This window comes from Salmo trutta, chromosome 8 (assembly GCF_901001165.1).
Source record: "Salmo trutta chromosome 8, fSalTru1.1, whole genome shotgun sequence".
Lineage (NCBI taxonomy): Eukaryota > Metazoa > Chordata > Actinopteri > Salmoniformes > Salmonidae > Salmo > Salmo trutta.
The window spans coordinates 26,288,896-26,310,450 of record NC_042964.1 but is presented as its reverse complement, the minus strand read 5'-3'; the positions used below and the strand labels follow the sequence as shown (position 1 = coordinate 26,310,450).

General features: G+C 42.9%; 2 protein-coding genes across 4 annotated transcripts in view; one reads left to right on the top strand and one right to left on the bottom strand.

Annotated features, from left to right (window-relative positions):
• The window catches only part of htr2cl1 (5-hydroxytryptamine (serotonin) receptor 2C, G protein-coupled-like 1), a 198,924-nt gene that overhangs the window by 151,545 nt on the left and 25,824 nt on the right, over positions 1–21,555 (top strand). For 2 of the 3 annotated variants that reach the window (XM_029760675.1, XM_029760673.1), the window contains exons 4-5: positions 18,733–19,442; positions 19,686–19,881. In XM_029760675.1, the coding sequence (XP_029616535.1) occupies positions 19,221–19,442; positions 19,686–19,881 (418 nt within the window). In that variant the 5' untranslated portion in view covers positions 18,733–19,220. Of the gene's footprint in view, positions 1–5,008; positions 5,152–18,732; positions 19,443–19,685; positions 19,882–21,555 lie in introns of all 3 variants that reach the window. The other variant, XM_029760674.1, reaches the window with a different exon arrangement.
• Positions 9,562–11,165, bottom strand: LOC115197939 (neuropilin-2-like). Its single transcript, XM_029759611.1, has 2 exons — positions 10,721–11,165; positions 9,562–9,866 (listed from the first exon to the last, which is right to left on the bottom strand). The coding sequence occupies exons 1-2, from the start codon at positions 10,728–10,730 to the stop codon at positions 9,562–9,564; spliced, it is 315 nt and encodes a 104-aa protein (XP_029615471.1). The 5' UTR covers positions 10,731–11,165.

Below are 21,555 nucleotides of genomic sequence, written 5' to 3'. Positions count from 1 at the left end.
TTAAAGTTGGATTAGGAAAGTTGTTTGAAATGTTTGGATCAAGTTTACAGGTGACTTATTAGATACTTTGTAGTCATGTTGGGCGAGTTGGAACCTGTGTATTTTCTGAATCAAACGCGCCAAATAAATTGACATTTTGGGGATATAACGACAGAATTTATCGAACAAAAGGACCATTTGTGATGTTTAATGGACATATTGGAGTGCCAACATAAGAAGATCTTCAAAGGTAAGGCATGAATTATATCGTTATTTCTGACTTTGTGTTGGTATGCTGGGTGCTGTCCTCAGATAATTGCATGGTTTGCTTTCGCTGTAAAGCCTTTTTGAAATCTGACACTGCGGCTGGATTAACAAGAAGTTCATCTTTAAACCGATGTATAACTCTTGTATGATTTATGAATTATTATTATGAGTATTTCTGTTTTTGAATTTGCAATTTCACTGGGTGTTGTCAAATCAATCCTGTTATCGGGATTGACGCGCGAAGTGATCCATAATTAAAATGTGCAACATGTTCAGATCTTCCGTTACATAAGGAATACACTATCAACTGATGAATTACCTCAAATCAAATGTATTTATAAACCCCTTTTTACATCAGCAGATGATGCAAAGTGCTTATACAGAAACCCAGCCTATAACCCCAAACAGCAAGCAACTCAGATGTAGAAGCACTTTGGCTAGGAAAAACCCTCTAGAAAGGCAGGAACCTAGGAAGAAACCTAGAGAGGAATCAGGCTCTGAGGGGTGGTCAATTCTCTTCTGGCTGTACCAGATGGAGATTACAAGAGCACATGGTCATTAAGGCCCGATCCTTTCTTCAAGATGTTGAAACGCTCAAAGATGACCAGCAGTGTCAAATAATAATCGTAGTGGTTGTAGATGGTGCAACAGGTCAGCACCTCAGGAGTAAATGTCAGTTAGCTTTTCATAGCCAAGGATTCAGAGGTCGAGACAGCAGGGAGGGAGAGGGAGAGAGGGAGAGAATACTTAAGTTCACACAGGACACCAGATAAGACAGGAGCATTTCACAAGATAGAACAGACTGACCATAGCCCCCCGGCACATAGACTACGACACTATGGTCCTGTCTGACGTTACCCCCGGACAAGGCCAACCAGGCAGGCTATAACCCCACCCACTTTGACAAAGCACAGCCCCCACACCACTAGAGGGATGTCAACTTACTACCCTGAGACAAGGCTGAGTATAGCCCACGAAGATCTCCTCCACCGCATGAGCCCGAGGAGGTGCAAAACCGGACAGGAAGATCATGTCAGATCGGAGAGATAGACAGGAGCAAGTCCATGTATTGCTTTGTAGGTTAGCAGTAAAACCTCCAAATCAGCCCAAGCTTTAACAGGAAGCCAGTGTAGATAGGCTAGCAGTGGAGTAATATTAGAAAATTATTTTGGTTCTAGTCAAGATTCTGTCATGATTCTAGCACTAAATAGTTTATTTAGTGCTTTATCTGGCTAGTCTGAGAGTAGAGCATTGCAGTAATCTAATCTAGAAGTGACAAAAGCATAGCTTAGCTTTGCTGCATCCTTTTTGTACAAAAAAGAGCATGATGTTTGCAATGTTACGATGGAAAAAAGCTGCCCTTGAAATATTCTTGATATGTTCGTCAAAAGGGAGATCAGGATCCAGAGTAATGCCAAGATCCTTCACAGTTTTATTTCAGACAACTGTACAACCATCAAGATTAATTGTCAGATCAAACTGCAGATCTCTTTGTTTGTTGGGACCTAGAACTAGCATTGCTGGTTTGTCGGCATTTAAAAGTAAAAGATTTGCAGCCATCCACTTCCGTATGTCTGAAACACAGGCTTCCAGGGTAGGTAATTTTGGGGCTTCACCATGCTTCATCAAAATGTACAGCTGTGTGTCGTCTGCATAGCATTGAAAGTTGACGTTGTGTTTCCGAATGACATCCCCAAGAAATATAATATATAGTGAAAACCACAGTGGTCCTAAAACGGAACCCTGAGGAACACCGAAATGTACAATTGATTTGTCAGAGGACAAAAACCATACCTGTGGATCTAACAATGAAAGTCTATCTACTATCGTGTCCATGTGGCTTGCAATGCACTGGCAACTACGGTTACGCATCAACGAGTACCGCAGTGCCATCCGAAGAAAGGACCTGAAATCACCAGTTGCTAGACATTTTCATGAGGCTAATCATGCTGTGACTGATCTTAAGTTCTGTTCCATTGACTGTGTTTTCTCAAGCCGCAAATGCCGCAATATGGATGATATCTTCTCCAGTGCGAAGCCCAATGGATCTTCTACTTCTTCTTTTCTAAATTTGTCTTGGCGGATCTCAACCAACTGAAAGGTGCATACATCACCACCTTTTATTTATTTATTTAACCTTTATTTAACTAGGCAAGTCAGTTAAAGAACAAATTCTTATTTACAATGACGGCCTGCCAAAAGGCCTCCTGTGGGGACGGGCTGGGATTAAAAATGTAAAGAAATTAAATTAAAATATAGGACCAAACACACATCACAACAAGAGAGAAAACACAACACTACACAAAGAGAGACCTAAGACAACAACATAGCATGGCAGCAACACATGACAACACAGCATGGTAGCAACACAACATGGCAACACAGCATGGTAGCTACACAACATGCAGCACAAAACATGGTACAAACATTATTGGGCACAGACAACAGTACAAAGGGCAAGAAGGTAGAGACAACAATACATCATGCAAAGCAGCCACAACTGTTAGTAAGAGTGTCCACGATTGAGTCTTTGAATGAAGAGATTGAGATAAAGCTGTCCAGTTTGAGTGTTTGTTGCAGCTCGTTCCAGTCACTAGCTACAGCGAACTGAAAAGACGAGTGACCCAAGGATGTGTGTCCTTTTGGGACCTTTAACAGAATGTGACTGGCAGAACGGGTTGTTGTATGTGAAGGATGACAGCTGCAGTAGATATCTCAGATAGGGTGGACTGAGGCCTAAGAGGGTTTTATAAATAGGCATCAACCAGTGGATCTTCCGACGGGTATACAGAGATGACCAGTTTACAGAGGAGTATACATGATGTGATGTGTCCTATAAGGAGCATTGGTGGAAAATATGATGGCCGAATGGTAAAGAATATCTAGTCGCTCAACAGCACCCTTACCTGCCAAAATATAAAAATTATGTTTCCCTAATCTAGCATGGGTAGGATGGTCATCTGATTCAGGGTTAGTTTGGCAGCTGGGGTGAAAGAGGAGCGATTTCGATAGAGGGAACCAAAGAAAGGGTTTTCCTTCCAAACACCCACTGAACTGTTTATTTCTCTTATATAGCCACTTTGTGGCACAAAAAGGGAAGGGGAAAGGATGGGGGGAAAGGAAGAAAAACCCTACACCCAATACAACCTCCCCACTATTCCACTACTTGGCCCTATCTGATCCTACAGCAGGCTGACAGCCTGGGAGTATGGGACACTATGGTTCAACACAACTTCTTTTAGGATTCCTTGCCCTGTACTGATCTTCCTCTACTACTTTCTTCACTGCCTCAGCATATGACACCGTATGTACTACTTTGATTCTGGCAACCTCAACCTGCCTTTCTCTCATCGGACACGTCTAATCTCCAGCACCATGGTTACCTGCAGTTAACACACACAACTTTTCCCACTGATACTACACATTCCTTTGTCTCATGCCCTCCTGCACACTTCTCATATCTAAGAATCTCCCTCCGACACACTGCTGCAACATGATCATAAGCTTGGCAACTAAAACTCTCTAATGGTTTCGGGACAAAAGCTCTCATTGAAAAGCTGACACCTCCTAACATGACTTTGTCGGATCTTCTACTTAAAAACTTTACACCCCTAAAGGTTTAAAGAAACATTTCACTGGTGCTCTATTTCACTATATATGCCCATTAAATATGTTATTAACATACTGTATCATATGTGTCATAAAAATTTATCATTTCCTCACTACACACAAATACCAGCGTTTCTGCATCTCACCGGTAGAAATGGGCCAGCTACATTTCCTGGTTGTAAGCAAACCACAATGTCCAGAATTCATAGCGGTTTAAGGATGTGGAGGACAACCCCGTGGAGGTGTGATCAATATAAAAATGTCTGTGTTTGTAGCCAGCACTTTTAGACAGAGGATTTTGAAACTGAACTGAAGTCTCAATTGATGCTGTTTCCATGTCGTCAAACGTTAAAAATTATGTTATTCTATCGATTTTTTTTTTTCAATTCAAAGAGGGAGCTAAACGATCAGCCAACATCAGCGCAGCAGAAAACAAGTCAAGCTGAGGTTATGTAGCTAATGCTACCTATCTAACTAGCTAGCAAACGACATGTCTTTGCCTCAACCAAAATCTAGTTAGCTAGCTTTCATAATATACTGGCTAGACATTTCGAAGCATTTCAGTGTAATTACGCGGCTGCTATCTGGCGATGTGATTTGTAACTTTGCACGCTAACATTAGCTTCGTTATGCTATTTAACCATTTGCTCGTTAACTAACTACCACAGAGGCTGACTTGACAGTGTTCTATTTAGAGTCCGATCCCATTAACATCTGCAGAGGCATCAACATCAAGATCAGCACCAGGAACTAAAGTAAGTCACCTTCTAAAATTGACAAAATCTTTACACCATGAGCAAATACTGGAGCTAGGCATAAACATGGTCTGTGTCTTGTTGTCATAGTTGGTGTGTTTACAAGTAGGCTACAACTTCTAGTGTAGTTTTCTCTGTATTATGGTGGCTTAGTTGATTAGTCATGCAAGGCTTAGAGTCTAAATTGGAGAAAAGGAGGTATTAGTAAGGAGGGGATAGTGTGGGTGACTGACTGTTGTCTGTTTGGGGTGGGTAGTGTGTGTGTGTGAAGGTTAGTATGCATGATCTATTGACATGAGGGGGGTGGGTGGGTGGATATAGTTCGTTATTTGAGTGTGTATTGATGGGGACAAAGTAGTAAAATGTTGGCTAATCACTGACTACTGTGTGTCCTACAGACTAATCCTGCTGCTGATGAAGATGACTTTGGCAGCAGCTTTAGTAGTACAGAGCCTGTAGACCCATTGGATGAAAGCTTTCAGCCTGGAATGTGCTCAGTCTCAACATCATCTGACTTTGAAAAAAGCCAGGACAACCAAAGGTATTTAGAAAAGCACAATACCCTCTTGAGAAAACAAAATCACAAAACACTAAACTGAACTGTCTACAAGACAAATGGCATGGGGGAGAGGGGCTGTTAGTATACTCTTCTAGCCAATTCACTCTATTGTTGGCAGTGCTTGTCTACTCAACAGCACAACTGTAGGTGCTCATGTAGTGAAGTAATATTTTATATGTATGTGTAGCATTGTGATGTTGTTCCCCTAGATTATGCACCAAGTAGCACACAAGGACCAGTTCGACTAGGCCATGTCAAGAGGGGATGTTAATAATTTGATAATAATAATAATTCTGTGTGGTTTTTTAAAATTTAATTACAGCTGCATAGCTAATGTTATTTTTTGGTGTACAAACACTTTTTCATATCTATATTGTACATACACGTGATTGTAAAAGTTTTGTATATTTTGGTTTGGTCCATCGCGGGCTATCTGTATTTCCGTACACCCTTATTGTTCTCTTTTGCCTGGCCTTCAGCTAGCAAGATGCCTGAGAGCTGTGACTTCGCCAAGGGCTAAGATATTGTGTGTTGTCTCTTCGTGTGCAGGGCAAATAAAACATTTTCCAACCAGCAGACCTCCAGTTGTGGCAGTGTCCTAATTAAAAGTACACAACGCAGAACGAATCACGCTACATCTTTTCGTTTTGCTTCAAGCCAAACCAATTCTAAAACTCAACCCATATTGACTTCAAAACACAAAAATCTGTCTCAGGTTATAGTAAACCTTTTTTCATGGAACATAAAACAGAACAGAACAGTTAGGGCGAACCAAAGAAAAGCTGAATGTAGAAAGTAGCATGAGGCCTATTTTTCCAAGACCCAAAGTGGTTGTACCGTCGATCTACTCCAGAATGGATGTGGCGCTAGCTTCTCCATTCATGGCTCTCCAATAACAGTTAGCTTAAGGCTCAATTGTGTGTCCAAGAAAGTGGATTGGCTTTTTTATCCATCTCCTATAGTCCTTCTTCCTTTGTTTTGTTTGAGCTTTTTCTTCTCCAGGGATGGAGGGATGGAGTTAAAGGAGTCTGGAAAAGAGGAGAAGATTCTCTCCATTCGTTTTGTCTTAAATGACACTCCATGATCCCTGTGAATTATATATCTGTCTCCCTCCTCTCTCTGTGAACTAAATCTGTCTCCCTCCTCTCTCTGTGAACTTTATCTCTGTCTCCCTCCTCTCTCTGTGAACTTTATCCCTGTCTCCCTCCTCTCTCTGTCTCCCTCCTCTCTCTGTGAACTAAATCTCTGTCTCCCCCCTCTCTCTGTCTCCCTCCTCTCTCTGTCTCCCTCCTCTCTCTGTAAACTATATCTCTGTCTCCCTCCTCTCTCTGTCTCCCTCCTCTCTCTGTAAACTATATCTCTGTCTCCCTCCTCTCTCTGTCTCCCTCCTCTCTCTGTAAACTATATCTCTGTCTCCCTCCTCTCTCTGTCTCCCTCCTCTCTCTGTCTCCCTCCTCTCTCTGTAAACTATATCTCTGTCTCCCTCCTCTCTCTGTCTCCCTCCTCTCTCTGTAAACTATATCTCTGTCTCCCTCCTCTCTCTGTCTCCCTCCTCTCTCTGTGAACTAAATCTCTGTCTCCCTGCTCTCTCTGTCTCTCTCCTCTCTGTGAACTTTATCTCTGTCTCCCTCCTCTCTCTGTCCCCCCCTCTCTCTGTCTATCTCCTCTCCCTGTCTCCCTCCTCTCTCTGTCTCCCCCTCTCTCTGTCTCCCCCTCTCTCTGTCTCCCTCCTCTCTCTGTCTCCCTCCTCTCTCTGTCTCCCCCTCTCTCTGTCTATCTCCTCTCTCTGTCTATCTCCTCTCTCTGTCTCCCTCCTCTCTCTGTCTCCCTCCTCTCTCTGTGAACTATATCTTTGTCTCCCTCCTCTCTCTGTGAACTATATCTTTGTCTCCCTCCTCTCTCTGTCTCCCTCCTCTCTCTGTCTCCCTCCTCTCTCTGTTTCCCTCCTCTCTCTGTCTCCCTCCTCTCTCTGTGAACTATATCTTTGTCTCCCCCTCTCTCTGTCTCCCTCTTCTCTCTGTCTCCCTCCTCTCTCTGTCTCCCTCCTCTCTCTGTCTCCCTCCTCTCTCTGTTTCCCTCCTCTCTCTGTCTCCCTCCTCTCTCTGTCTCCCTCTTCTCTCTGTCTCCCTCCTCTCTCTGTCTCCCTCCTCTCTCTGTCTCCCTCCTCTCTCTGTGAACTATATCTTTGTCTCCCCCTCTCTCTGTCTCCCTCCTCTCTCTGTCTCCCCCTCTCTCTGTCTATCTCCTCACTCTCTGCAATCCATAGGTTGCAAAAAAAACAATCATGTTTCACACAGCGTCACACCATGCGATACAGATCATCAGACAGTCAGAAATCAAAATACCAAAAAGACAATCCTAATAGCAACTTTAACGACCATTATGTGTCAGGTCGTTAGATAAAATGTTCCTTATTTCTTCACCATTCTCTTCTTCTATTACAGACGGGTAACAACCTGTAATAACAACACATGAAATACCATAACAGACAAGCTGAAGAGAAGGTGGCTGTTGACTGTTAACACTAAAGTAATGTCTAAAAATGGCACAAGAACGAGATGTCTACAGGGCGATAAAACTGAAGCTGAGCCTAATAAGATCCTAAAACTGAAGTCTATGACACTGTTTTCACATAATGCAGGCCAAGAGCTGTCTGACAAGCTAGAATCAACATTCTAAAAACGTCCTGCCAATAATTCAACTCATTATCTAACTTCCATCATAACCAAAAAACAAAATATCTTCTTAATTCTTTACAAATCTAGTTTAATTTATTTTATTTTTTTTGTATCTTTTTTTTGGGGGGATAGTCATTAGATTGATATGTTTTGATATCGTTCAGCACCCACTGAATGGTCCACTGGCAGCAGAACAGCTCTGAGAGAAAGGTCTGGTCTTAGATGGGTTAGGGTCCAAGCACAGACTGACAGTAGGAGTTCAGGTCCAAGCCCAGACTGACAGTAGGAGTTCAGGTCCAAGCCCAGACTGACAGTAGGAGTTTGAATCCAAGTCCAGACTGACAGTAGGAGTTTGAATCCAAGCCCAGACTGACAGTAGGAGTTCAGGTCCAAGCCCAGATGGACAGTAGGAGATCAGGTACAAGCCCAGACTGACAGTAGGAGTTCAGGTCGAAGCCCAGACTGACAGTAGGAATTTGAGTCCAAGCCCAGACGGACAATAGGAGTTCAGGTCCAAGCCAAGACTGACAGCAGGAGTTTGAGTACAAGCCCAGAATGACAGTAGAGCTTTGATTTCAATCCCAGACTGTCAGTAGGAGTTCAGTTCCAAGCCCAGACTGACAGTAGGAATTTGAGTCCAAGCCCAGACTGACAGAAGGAGTTCAGGTCCACCCCAGACTGACAGTAGGAGTTCAGGTCCAAGCCCAGATGGACAGTAGGAGTTCAGGTCCAAGCCCAGATGGACAGTAGGAGTTCAGTTCCAAGCCTAGACTGACAGTAGGAGTTCAGATCCAAGCCCAGACTGGCAGAAGGAGTTCAGGTCCAAGCCCAGACTGATAGTAGGAATTTGAGTGCAAGCCCAGATGGAGAGTAGGAGTTCAGATCCAAGCCCAGACTGACAGTAGGAGTTTGATTCCAAGCCCAGACTGACAGTAGGAGTTCAGGTCCAGGCCCAGACTGACAGTAGGAGTTTGAGTCCAAGCCCAGATTGACAGTAAGTGTTCAGGTCCAAGCCCAGACTGACAGTAGGAGTTCAGGTCCAGACTGACAGGAGTTCAAGTCCAAGCCCAGATTGACAGTAAGTGTTCAGGTCCAAGCCCAGACGGACAGTAAGTGTTCAGGTCCAAGCCCAGACTGACAGTAAGTGTTCAGGTCCAGGCCCAGACTGACAGTAGGAGATCAGGTCCAGGCCCAGACTGACAGTAGGAGTTCAGGTTCAAGCCCAGATTGACAGTAGGAGTTCAGGTCCAAGCCCAGACTGACAGTAGGAGTTCAGGTTCAAACCCAGACTGACAGTAGGAGTTCAGGTCCAAGCCCAGACTGACAATAGGAATTTGAGTCCAAGCCCAGACTGACAGTAGGAGTTCAGGTCCAAGCCCAGACTGACAGTAGGAGTTCAGGTCCAAATCCAGACTGACAGTAAGTGTTCAGGTCCAAGCCCAGACTGACAGAAAGTGTTCAGTTCCAAGCCCATACCACTGTGGTCCACTGGCCTGTACGTGTGGCATCATGGCAGGTAAAGTGTGGTTCATTCCCAAGTTTTGATTGATCAGGGCCTCTCCTGCAGGCAGAGAAAAGACCCCCGAGGGGGGAGAAATGATATAGCGGGTGTATCTGTCTGTATGTCGGTGTCATCAAGCATTAAGCACAGGTCTTTGGGTTGGAACAGCCCAAGGGCTTGAAGGACTAGACCTTCCAGGTGGAGGAAAGCGTCTTAGGCCTCGGAGCAGCAGCGTTGCTGGTTGATCTTCACCTTGTGTTTGATCCCGTCGTACAGCTCGAAGTTGTAGTTCTCCAGTGTGGTGGAGCTCCGTGACGACAGGCCGCTGTAGAAGCAGGTGCAGTAGAGCAGCAGGCCGCCACACACCGCCCCCAGCAGCACGCCCAGGGAAGACATGACGATGATGGTGACCAGGATAGGATCCAGGGTGTACAGCCACGAGTTGTCCTTCTCAGAGACATGTGTCACAGGGGAGTCCATGGACGGGCCAGGGGTACTCCACTCTGGGAACGGGAAACCTGACGATAGGAAGACAACATCAGAAGACCCTTTGACACCTAGACAGTCCATATGAAAAGTACTGTACTGTACAGGTAACCCAAGGACAGTCCATATGAAAAGTACTGTACTGTACAGGTAACCCAAGGACAGTCCATATGAAAAGTACTGTACTGTACAGGTAACCCAAGGACAGTCGATATGAAAAGTACTGTACTGTACAGGTAACCCAAGGACAGTTCATATGTAGCATGTGTACTGTACAGGTGAGTACAATGTAGTTTTGCCCACAATTACTTTTTATTTGTATTGTTTTATTTAACATATATAATTCAATGAAGAACAGATTGTCATTTGAAAAGACTAGCTGTCATAACTTAAATCTGTTAAGAATTAGTGCTACGTTAAAGGTCCTGAAAAGTACTTCCTCTCTCGTACTTCCTCTCTCGTGGCTAACTACCAGGAAGTTTGAAAATACAGACTGAGCGGGCGGGGAGCTAAATATTCATGAGCTCGCCTTGACTGACAGTTCTTTGGAACGACTATATCAAGCAACTTGGATGCAGTGAGCAGTGACGCAGTACAATCACCTCAAGCTGATAGATGAATAGGGTCAACTTTTAATTATATTTGCGGACACCTTACAGTCCAGTCAAATGTTGCACCAGCGTAGAGTAGGTTTTTTACTGCTAACCTACAAAAGCATTACACTGGGCTTTCTCCTACCTATCTTTTTTTCGCTTTGGTCCCTGCCGTACATATCTACACGGACGCTAAGGTCACAAGGACGCAGGCCTCTTCTTTAAACACAACAGAAATGACGTTTGCTACGTCTCCGAATCAGATCGTCTTCGCCCGTAGCGACGCGTCTTACCTCCGTTCATACCTTCCCTGCCGTTGAAAAGTGGTTTATTTCCAAAGTCAATAGGTCTCCAATCTGAAGGAAAGAAGCAGGTTGAAACAGGTTGAAACAGGTTGATACAGGTTGAAAACAGGTTGAAACAGGTTGGAAACAGGTTGGAAACAGGTTGAAACAGGTTGAGACAGGTTGAAACAGGTTGAGACAGGTTGAAAACAGGTTGAAAACAGGTTGAAACAGGTTGGAAACAGGTTGAAAACAGGTTGAGACAGGTTGAGACAGGTTGAAACAGGTTGGAAACAGGTTGGAAACAGGTTGAGACAGGCTGAAACAGGTTGATACAGGTTGAGACAGGTTGAAACAGGTTGAAACAGGTTAAGACAGGTTGAGACAGGTTGGAAACATTGAAAACAGGTTGAGACAGGTTGAAACAGGTTAAGGCAGGTTGAAACAGTTTGAAACAGTTTGACGCAGGTTGAAAACAGGTTAAGGCAGGTTGAAACAGGTTGAGACAGGTTGAAAACAGGTTGAAACAGGTTGAGACAGGTTGAGACAGGTTGAATCAGGTTGAAACAGGTTGGAAACAGGTTGAGACAGGTTGAAAACGGGTTGAGACAGGTTGGAAACAGTTTGAAAACAGGTTGAGACAGGTTGAAACAGGTTGGAAACAGGTTGTGACAGGTTGGAAACAGGTTGAAACAGGTTAAGACAGGTTGAAACAGGTTGAGACAGGTTGAAACAGGTTAGAAACAGTTCACCAATAGTTATACGACTACAAATGGATGAAGCAACACGGACGGCGTGATAAAATGACAACGTCTTGTCGAGATGCTTCTCGTGTAGTAGTAACGTGACTATTCATTCACATGGGGGGCAAGAACATAACTCAACATGGTTTGACGTCAAGAAATATACAGTAGCTTTCGTTATGTGATGACCATCTGAAACTTCACATGATTTTTATATTAACCAAACCAGAGAAGATAATATTGTAAGTCGCTCTGGATAAGAGCGTCTGCTAAATGACGTAAATGTAAATGTACATATGCATATTATAAACATACCTAACATGCGACTCGTAATAAGACTAAGCAATTAACCTATTAAAATGTTTGTCTGACTCCATAAGATAAAAAGCAATATGGAAGAGGCTATGGTTGATTTACAGTAATAGGCAATCAAGAAATTTTTATTTAGTTGTATTTAATTACGTAATAAAATGAATGAATTCATATACAAGGCATAAAGCTTAAGTTACAAGGCAAAACTGACATTAACAAAGTATTATTCTAGGCATATAGATCCTAAAGTTTACTTACAGGACAAAGCATACACAGAGAGATGCCTACTAGGCCAGAGGCCTAGAAGCCTAAGAAATTAGAATTGATCATACAACCGTACTCCATGGACTGGCTACAGGATAAGAGAGAGAACAATGGCATTTAACTCCATTTATAACATCTGAAGGTTTAACTCATTCAACCTAATACCAAACACCATTGACCAATCAAATGATACCAAGTTTACAGTAACCTGACCACCAGGCCTAATCTCCACAGAGTGTCACAGCAGCTAAAGTCTTGTTGTGTGTGGGATGAGACCAATGTACAGCACCAGTCGAAAGTTTGGACACACCTACTCATTCAAAAAAGTGTTAAACAAATCAAAATATATTTTCTATTTTAGATTATTCAAAGAAGCCACCCTTTGCCTTGATGACAGCTTTGTGGAATAGGGCCAAGAGTGTGCAAAGCTGTCATCAGGCAAAGGGTGGCTACTTTGAAGAATCTAAAATAGAAAATATATTTTGATTTAACACTTTTTTGGTTACTACATGATTCCATATGCGTTATTTAATAGTTTTGATGTCTTCTCTATTATTCTACAATGTAGAACATAGTAAAAATAAAGAAAAACCTTGGAATGAGTAGGTATGTTCAAACTTTTGACTGGTGCTGTACATATAGATAACATCAGATTTATCTTCAGTGAACAAGTTTCAGATAGATACCAGACATGGATACTATAGTATTATTCTATTACACAGTCAATATTCAGTCCTCTGAATACTGTAACAGAGAGATACATTTTGGCCCCTCAGAGGTGGAATGGCTGACTAGTCCTTGGGCGTTCTCCTTTGTTCTTTCCTTGTGTTCCTGGGCCTTTTGCCATACAGATCAAGGTGACAGAGAGCACATAAATTAGGGCAGAGCCTACACTCATACACAACAATACAAACACTCATACACAACAATACATGACTACCGTAATTTCCGGACTATTAAGCGCACCTGAATATAAGCCGCACCCACTGAATTTCAAAAAAATATATTATTTTGAACATAAATAAGCCGCACATGTCTGTAAGCCGCAGGTGCCTACCGGTACATTGAAACAAATGAACTTTACACAGGCTTTAACGAAACACGGCTTGTAACAAAAATAAATAGGCTTTAACGAAACACGGCTTGTAACAAAAATAAATAGGCTTTAACGAAACACGGCTTGTAACAAAAAGTACAAAATTAGCAGTAAGCTTTAGTTGTCTTTTTGCACTGAGTCAATTCCTCACGCTGCTGTTTCCAACGTCTTATCATCGACTCATTAAGACCAAGCTCCCGTGCAGCAGCTCTATTTCCTTTTCCAACAGCCAGATCAATCGCCTTCAACTTGAAAGCTGCATCATATGCATTTCTCTGTCTTTGCCATGATGAGGGTGACAAAATGACTACCGTAATCAGAATGATGGGAAGTTTGAGAGCGCTCGATTTAATCTAAACAGCAAACAAAAAAGTTGTTTGACCGTAACCCGTTCGGCAATTTCATTGGTCTAATGAAAGCTTCATGCCGCCAAAAAACTGAGCACGTCACAGAATGTGTTTATTTGGAGAAAAAAAAATTGAAAGCGGGAAAAATCCATATATAAGCCGCGAGGTTCAAAGCCTGGGAAAAAAGTTGCGGCTTATAGTCCGGAATTTACGGTAGACTGTCTACAAGTCAAGCCCCCCTAAAACTTTTCACATCTTTGCTAACAGCCCAGCTCAATGCCCCATTATTGACTCTGAGTGTAATACACACACCAGTCTATTGTACCCTTTTTTGTTTAATGTATGGTTACACATCCTGATGATCAGTTTTCATTTCTTTCCAGGAGACTTGCAGAACCAACAAATCTTCTGCAAGAGGTCAAAGCAGTGGGTGGTGAAGAAAGTGTACGAGAGGCTTGTCCACCTGGTTGTGGGGTACACTCAGGCTCCAGCCACCCTAGTCATAGACTGTTCTCTCTGATAACGCATGGCAAGCGGTACCGGAGCGCCAAGTCTAGGTCCGAAAGGCTTCTTAACAGCTTCTACCCCAAGCCATAAGACTGCTGAACAGCTAATCAAATGGCTACCCCCCCCCCCCCCCCCCTGTTATTTTACTGCTGCTCTTTAATTATTTAGTAAGCATGCCACTGTAAGGTCTACACCTGTTGTATTCGGCGCATGTGACAAATACAATTGGATTTTATTTGAAAGGACCAGACGGTTGTCGACAAGGAGCCAGGGTCACAGCCCCCCAAAACCAACATCCCTAACAACATGGCCACAGTGCCAAAGTTTACTAAACCAGCTGCCATTACTCAACACAAGAAGATGTTCACCAGCTGAAGAACATTGTGGAACCAGCCTGGAACATTCAACCAACACAACATCCATATTCAGTTTGCCTTCTATGCTCACAACTGCATTGTGGTATAGATATTGCTAACTGTTGAACATACAGTATGTATATAATGGTGTTATACTGTATATATCATATTTTTTACAAGTGTACTGACAAATTACTAAATGATTCCAGCTTCATCAGAATGCCAAAATAAAGTGTTGACTTCAACTTCTTGATCAATTCATTGTGATATTTATTGTATTCTGATAAACTAGCTTCAGTCTTACTGCGAAAACAAATGATGCAGGGAGTTGGTGTATCATTTAAACTAATTTGTTGGCAAGTAAACATGTTAAAATAAAACAGTAGATTAGTCAATGTAGCAAATAAGTAGACATGGCTTGTATTCAAGACAAAGTTTACTTTCTCTGGAGACCGAGGTGAGTTTACACCACAGTATGCAAGCACTGTTATGGCAATGTATGACAAATACAGTTGGAGTCGGAAGTTTACATACACCTTAGCCAAATACATTTAAACTCAGTTTTTCACAATTCCTGACTTTTAATTAGTATTTGGTAGCATTGCCTTTAAATTGTTTAACTTGGGTGAAACGTTTCGGGTAGCCTTCCACAAGCTTCCCACAATAAGTTGGGTGAATTTTGGCCCATTCCTCCTGACAGAGCTGGTGTAACTGAGTCCGGTTTGTAGGCCTCCTTGCTCGCAAACACTTTTTCAGTTCTGCCCAAAAACGTTCTATAGGAATTGAGGTCAGGTGTAACGGCTTGTCTGTGGTGTGGCGGAAAGAAGCGCAGGAAGCAGCGAACACTGTGTGGTAATTTTAATAAAACCACATGTACAAAATAAAAGGTCTCCCAACAACAGGGAAAATACAATCGACAAGCACAGTCGAACAAAACGCAGTCGACACACAGAAGGACAATCCCGCACAATAGGGAGCGGGCCAGCTGAACTAAATAGCCCTCTTAATTGACTAACTCAGGGCAGGTGAGAAAACATAAAAAAAGGGAAAAACAAAAAGGGAATCGGTGGTAGCTAATAGGCCGGTGACGACGACCGCCGAGCGCCACCCGAGCAGGAGGGGGCGCCACCTTCGGTAGGAATCGTGACATCAGGGCTTTGTGATGGCCACTCCATACCTTGACTTTGTTGTCCTGAAGGCATTTTGCCACAATTTTGGGAGTATGCTTGGGGTCATTGTCCATTTGGAAGACCCATTTGCGACCAAGCTTTAACTTCCTGACTGATGTCTTGAGATGTTGCTTCAATATATCCACATAATTTTCATTCCTCATGATGCCATCTATTTTGTGAAGTGCGCCAGACCCTCCTGCAGCAAAACACCCCCACAACATGATGCTGCCACCCCTGTGCTTCACGGTTGGGATGGTGTTCTTTGGCTTGCAAGTCTCCCCCTTTTTCCTCCAAATGGTCATTATGGCCAAACAGTTCTATTTTTGTTTCATCAGACCAGAGGACATTTCTCCAAAAAGTTACAATCTTTGTCCCCATGTGCAGTTGCAAACTGTAGTCTGTATTTTTTTATGGTGGTTTTGGAGCAGTGGCTTCTTCCTTGCTGAGCGGCCTTTCAGGTTATGTCGATACAGGATTCGTTTTACTGTGGATAAAGATACTTTTGTACCTGTTTCCTCCAGCATCTTCACAAGGTCCTTTGCTGTTGTTCTGGGATTGATTTGCACTTTTCGCACCAATGTACATTCTTCTCTAGGAGGCAGAACGCGTCTCCTTGGTGAGCGGTATGACGGCTGCGTGGTCCCATGGTGTTTATACTTGCGTACTATTGTTTGTACAGATGAACGTGTTACCTTCAGGCGTTTGGAAATTGCTCCCAAGGTTGGACCAAACTTGTGGAGGTCTACAATTTTTTTTTAAAGGCACAGTCAACTTAGTGTATGTAAACTTCTGACCCACTGGAATTGTGATACAGTGAATTATAAGTGAAATAATCTGTCTTCTTCGTAGGTCGTCGATTTTATTTTCCAATGATTGCATGTTAGCTAGTAGAACGGAAGGCAGTGGGAGTTTATTCGATCGCCTACGAATTCTCAGAAGGCAGCCCAACCTTCGTCCTCTTTTTCTCCGTCTTCTCTTCATGCAAATTATGGGGATTTGGGCCGGTTCCCGGGAAAGCAGTATGTCCTTCACGTCGGGCTTGTCAGACTTGTTAGAGAAAAAACTTCTGCCAGTTTGTGGTGAGTAAATGCTGTTCTGAGGTCCAGAAGTTATTTTCGGTCATAATAGATGGTTGCAGCAATATTATGTACAGAATAAATAAAAATATAAGTTAGAAACAATGCAAAAAAACTAACAAAAAAACACATTCGGTTAGGAGCACGTAAAACGTCAGCCATTTTCTCTTGCACCATGATACATGAAGAGAGAGAGCTATGCACAAGCTTTGACCTACAGTACTCAAACCTCTAAATGCAAAAATGCCAGGAGAGTCAAGTCAAATGTCATGAACTGAGAGCAAATGACCGAGCTTTCAATCCTGGAGAAAATGTCTTAGCTAGGAGCTAACTCAATGGACCAAAGCGGGTTCCTGCAACAGTCTTTGCTCAGGCTGGTCCTACGCCCTACACTGTTCAGACTGCAGAGGACGTCATCTGGAAAAGGCACACAGATCAGTTATTGTTGAGTAAAGCAACATTGACAACCACCAGTCGTGAGTGGTCTGTAACTGTTACTGGGTGACACCCTGGCCCACTAGTCATCACCTAGGGGCTCACAGTTACCTTCTCAGGACTGTTGTTCATAATGGGGTAATTTAAGTAGGTGGGGAGGAGATGTGGTGTATTAGGGTTGTGCCGCAGAGCATCATGAGAGCTGTATGTGTTGAGATTAGCACGTTCATATAAATGGTTGAACTGAATTCCTGTCACCTATCATTATTGAATTGTTATGAAGACATGGTTATGAAACCCACGAGACATAAGTGACCGAGCTTTCAATCCTCGTTGAGTTACGCCCCCAAGGTTGGCTCTGTCTGTCTCCTTGTCTATTTCCCCCTCTCTCCCCCCTTTCTCTGTATCTGCCCCCCTTTCTTTGTCTCTTCCTTTTTAGTTTTGTTCTCTTCAAATCAAATTTAATTTGTCACAAGAATACATCAAGTGTAGACCTTACAGTGAAATGCTTACATACAAGCCCTTAACCCACAATGCAGTTAAGAATATGTGTACTAAAGTAACACAAGATAATTACATAACAATAACGAGGCTATACAGGGGGTACCGGCAATGTGCGGGGGTACAGGTTAGCCGAGGCAATTTGTAAAGTGACTATGCATAGATAATAAACAGCGTGTAGCAGCATTGTAAAATCAGGGGGGGGGGTTCAATGTAAATAGTCCGGGTGGCCATTTGATTAATTGTTCAGCAGTCTTATGGCTTGATGGTAGAAGCTATTAAGGAGCCTTTTGGTCCTAGACTTGGCGCTCCGGTACTGCTTCCCATGCGGTAGTAGAGAGCACAGTCTATGACTTTGGTGAGACTTTGGAGTCTTTGACACTTTTTTGGGCCTTCCTCTGACACCGCCTATTATATAGATCCTGGATGTCAGGAAGCTTGGCCCCAGTGATGTACTGGGCCGTACGCACTACCCTCTATAGTGCCATACGATCAGATGCCGAGCAGTTGCCATACCAGGCGGTGATGCAGGATGCTCTCTACGGTGCAGCTGTAGAATTTTTGAGGACCTGGGGACCCATGCCAAATCTTATCTATTTTATGTATTGCTGTTTTATAGCCCTGTTTAACTGCATTGCCTGTAGCGCTCTCTTGGTCTGGGATGTATCATCTGAACCGCGTCATATAAACAAACTGTATCCCATTAATGTAGCCATTTCATTATTCTAAGCCTCACAAACTGCATTAGATTTATATGTGGGATTACAGTGTTCGAGGCTGTAGGCTGTTTATCTTAAAAAATGGAATCAAATCAAAGTTTATTTGTACACAGATTAGTAGATGTTAAAGCAGGTGCAGTGAATTGCTTTTGTTTCTAGCTCCAGCAGTTCAGTACATGTCTAACAGTACAATAATAATAGACAAATAATAATAGACAAAAAAAAGTAAAAAAGAAGAATCTACAGATTAAAAAATATCACAATGTGCTATATCAGAAAGAGTAATGTCAGAATATAAATATGTGGTGTATATAGACAGTATGGACAATATACAAGTAGATACACACACACATACACACATAAATACACAAACAGACATACACACACATACACTCATATACACATAGATCTGTGCACACACTCATGTACACACAATGAGAGATTGAAAGAGAGAGAGAGTAAAACTCGATGTTTTTGTATTCCCTTTCTCTAGACCTTTCTAAACATAGAAACAATGGGTCTTCTACTCTAAAGTTACCAAAAACATGAAACAATGGGCAACACTGACCAGCTCAGCTTGTCCTTCACATGGGACTTCTGAAGAAGAGCTTATCCTGGGGCGTTCTCCTTCTCCACTGTATAAGAGGAAACATAACCACCAATCAACTCTTCCTTTACTTTCAAGTGGACCTAAACCTGGAGTCTTGACTATCCATTTTGTGAACTTAACTAAACCGTAACTAGATCCCACTCTAACACTATTTTCACCCGGAACCCAGACTAAATCAATTCCAAGTCTCTAGACTTTCTAAGTGGACCTAAACTTGGACTACCCATTACAAGACAACACGTTTTTATCCCTAACAAACCAATCCCAAGTCTGTTGATGTCACATGGTCCTCTGGGTTGGTCCCTCTAGTGGTGACAGGGGAGTAGTGCAGGTCCAGCCAGGACCTCCAGGTCTCAGGAGACCCTCCTAGGATGGGAAGTCCAGGAGGGGTAGCTCTACTGAGCGGGTTCGGATCCTCCGCCACGGACTCTCTGGAGGTAGGGGGCTGGATGGTCTTGCCAGGGGGGAACAGCTCTACCTACCTTGGACTCAACCAGAGTCTACCCTGGGGGGTCGGGGCTGGAGGAGTAGATGCTAACCTGTCGTTGGGGTTGTCGCAGGCAGAGGCGGTGATTCGAGCACCGACCATGAAGGTTAGTGTGTTTTATTTATCTGTATTATTATTATTATTATTTATTTTTTATGGATTTAATTGATGATGCTACAAAATGTGCTATATATAGAGCAACAATCACTACAATACCAGGTTAGCCATTTTGAGTGTACCCATGAGCTTACCAGTCATTTGCCAAGGTCGGAGGTTCAGATATTCTATGGCTGTTCTAGTCATTCTCTTTCTATGGTGCTATACAAATAAAGTTTGGTTGTATTTGAAGGAGAAGAACTGGCCGGCACTCCTCATCCTGGTCATCATCGTGCTGACGGTGTGTGGAAACATCCTGGTCATCCTAGCTGTCTCATTGGAGAAAAAGCTTCAGAATGCCACCAACTTCTTCCTGAGGTCTCTGGCTGTGGCTGACATTCTGGTGGGGATACTAGTGATGCCTATATCCCTCATCAACATACTCTATGGTGAGTAGAACTACACTGTGCATAACTCCCACTGGTCGTGGCTGGTGGGGATACTGGCCATACAATGTGGTATGTGTAAACGGTCTTGAGGTTGGCTCTGTGGTCTCAGTTTCTTAGACAGGGTGTGTATTTTTTGTGGTTAGTGCTCTGTGTGGCCTGTTTAAACTTTCTCTGTGTATCTAGAATTGTTGGTGCTATGTGGTCTGTGTAAACGGTCTCTGCATCTGTCTCTCTCTCTCTCTGTGTGTCTCTAGCTCTGTCTCTTTCTCTGTGAGACTAGGAGTGCATTGAGAACCGTTAGTGGGCTGTGTTAGTGGTCTGTGAACGGAATCTCTGTCTTAGAGTACAATAGTGCATCTTAGTTAGCAGTGGAGGCTGGTGACTTGAACATTTTAGGAGGATGAGAGACCCACAGTATAGGCGCGGAACACACGGAGATGACAAAGCGTGTTTCAAAAATCTTCAAAGACTAAGTATTTTAACTGAAAGCATTTAATGAAGACATTTATAGTACAATATTATAGGGAATGGGAATGAGAGGGCTACTTGCACAGTGTTGGGAAGGGATCACAACAGTGATTGAATGGGGGTATGAGGCATGATTTGAGGTGTTCAGAGGCTTGACTTCAGAGCAAGACAGGGGTTGAGGTGTTCAGAGGCTTCAGTGCAGGACAGGCTCATCATGGATGGATGGTTTTGGGGAAGAGCTCAACTCTTCCACTGAAGGAAAGACAGGATTTGACTGGGAAGACAAAAAATAACAACACAATATACTACATAGCTAGACAAAACAGCTAAGAATGAGTTAGTCCAAGCGAGAAGTAAAATAATTTATGTGCAATAATGTGTTTGTGTGTGTGTGATTGACTCTACATACAGTAATGAGAGAAAATGGATAGGGGTACTCATAGTGCTTGGAGAGGAAACAGTGGATGAGTGGGCACATGAGACGTGGCTTCAGTGGAGTGGTTATCACCTCTAAATCAGGGAATAGGAAGGGACTTACAGTAGCTGTAAATACAAATAGCAGATGCATTCCTTAACAGCTGTGCTACCGTAGGTTAAACTCAGACATCTCAGAATTCACAAAGTCAAACAGTCTGAGCATCTCGCCTATTTGACACATCAAAGAAACGTTCCTGAATAAAGCCCTGATCATCCACCTACCTGACAATAACTGACAACTGCAAGGAGACTGGTGGCACCATAGGTCCCAGAGTGGTGGGCCAAGTTTTTCCTTATCTGTTAACCTAACCAGGAAAACCATATAAGGTATGACAGTGATTAATCCGTTGTAAAAAGGTTTTACATGGGCTATGATGGGACCAGTTTTTCCTAATCAGGTCAGATGGTTTTAAAAAGAAAACCCAACCGTATACTTGTTCATGTGAATTATATTTAGACTAGATTAAGAGGGGGATTTCCTCTACCCAGACCCAGAGACAACAACTAATAGACAACAGAACTCACAGGGCTGAGCTTGCTTTATGCATATTTGGGTCATGCAGGCCAATGCAACTATAGGCCCAATAAAACATTAACTCACATCTATCATGTTGATTGATTATATCCAGTTAAAAGTATCGGCATCCTAGTCAGCCCAAGTTTGAATATAAACCCCATTTGATCACATTCACATTTTCTCCTGACACAAAAATGTACTATAAATACATA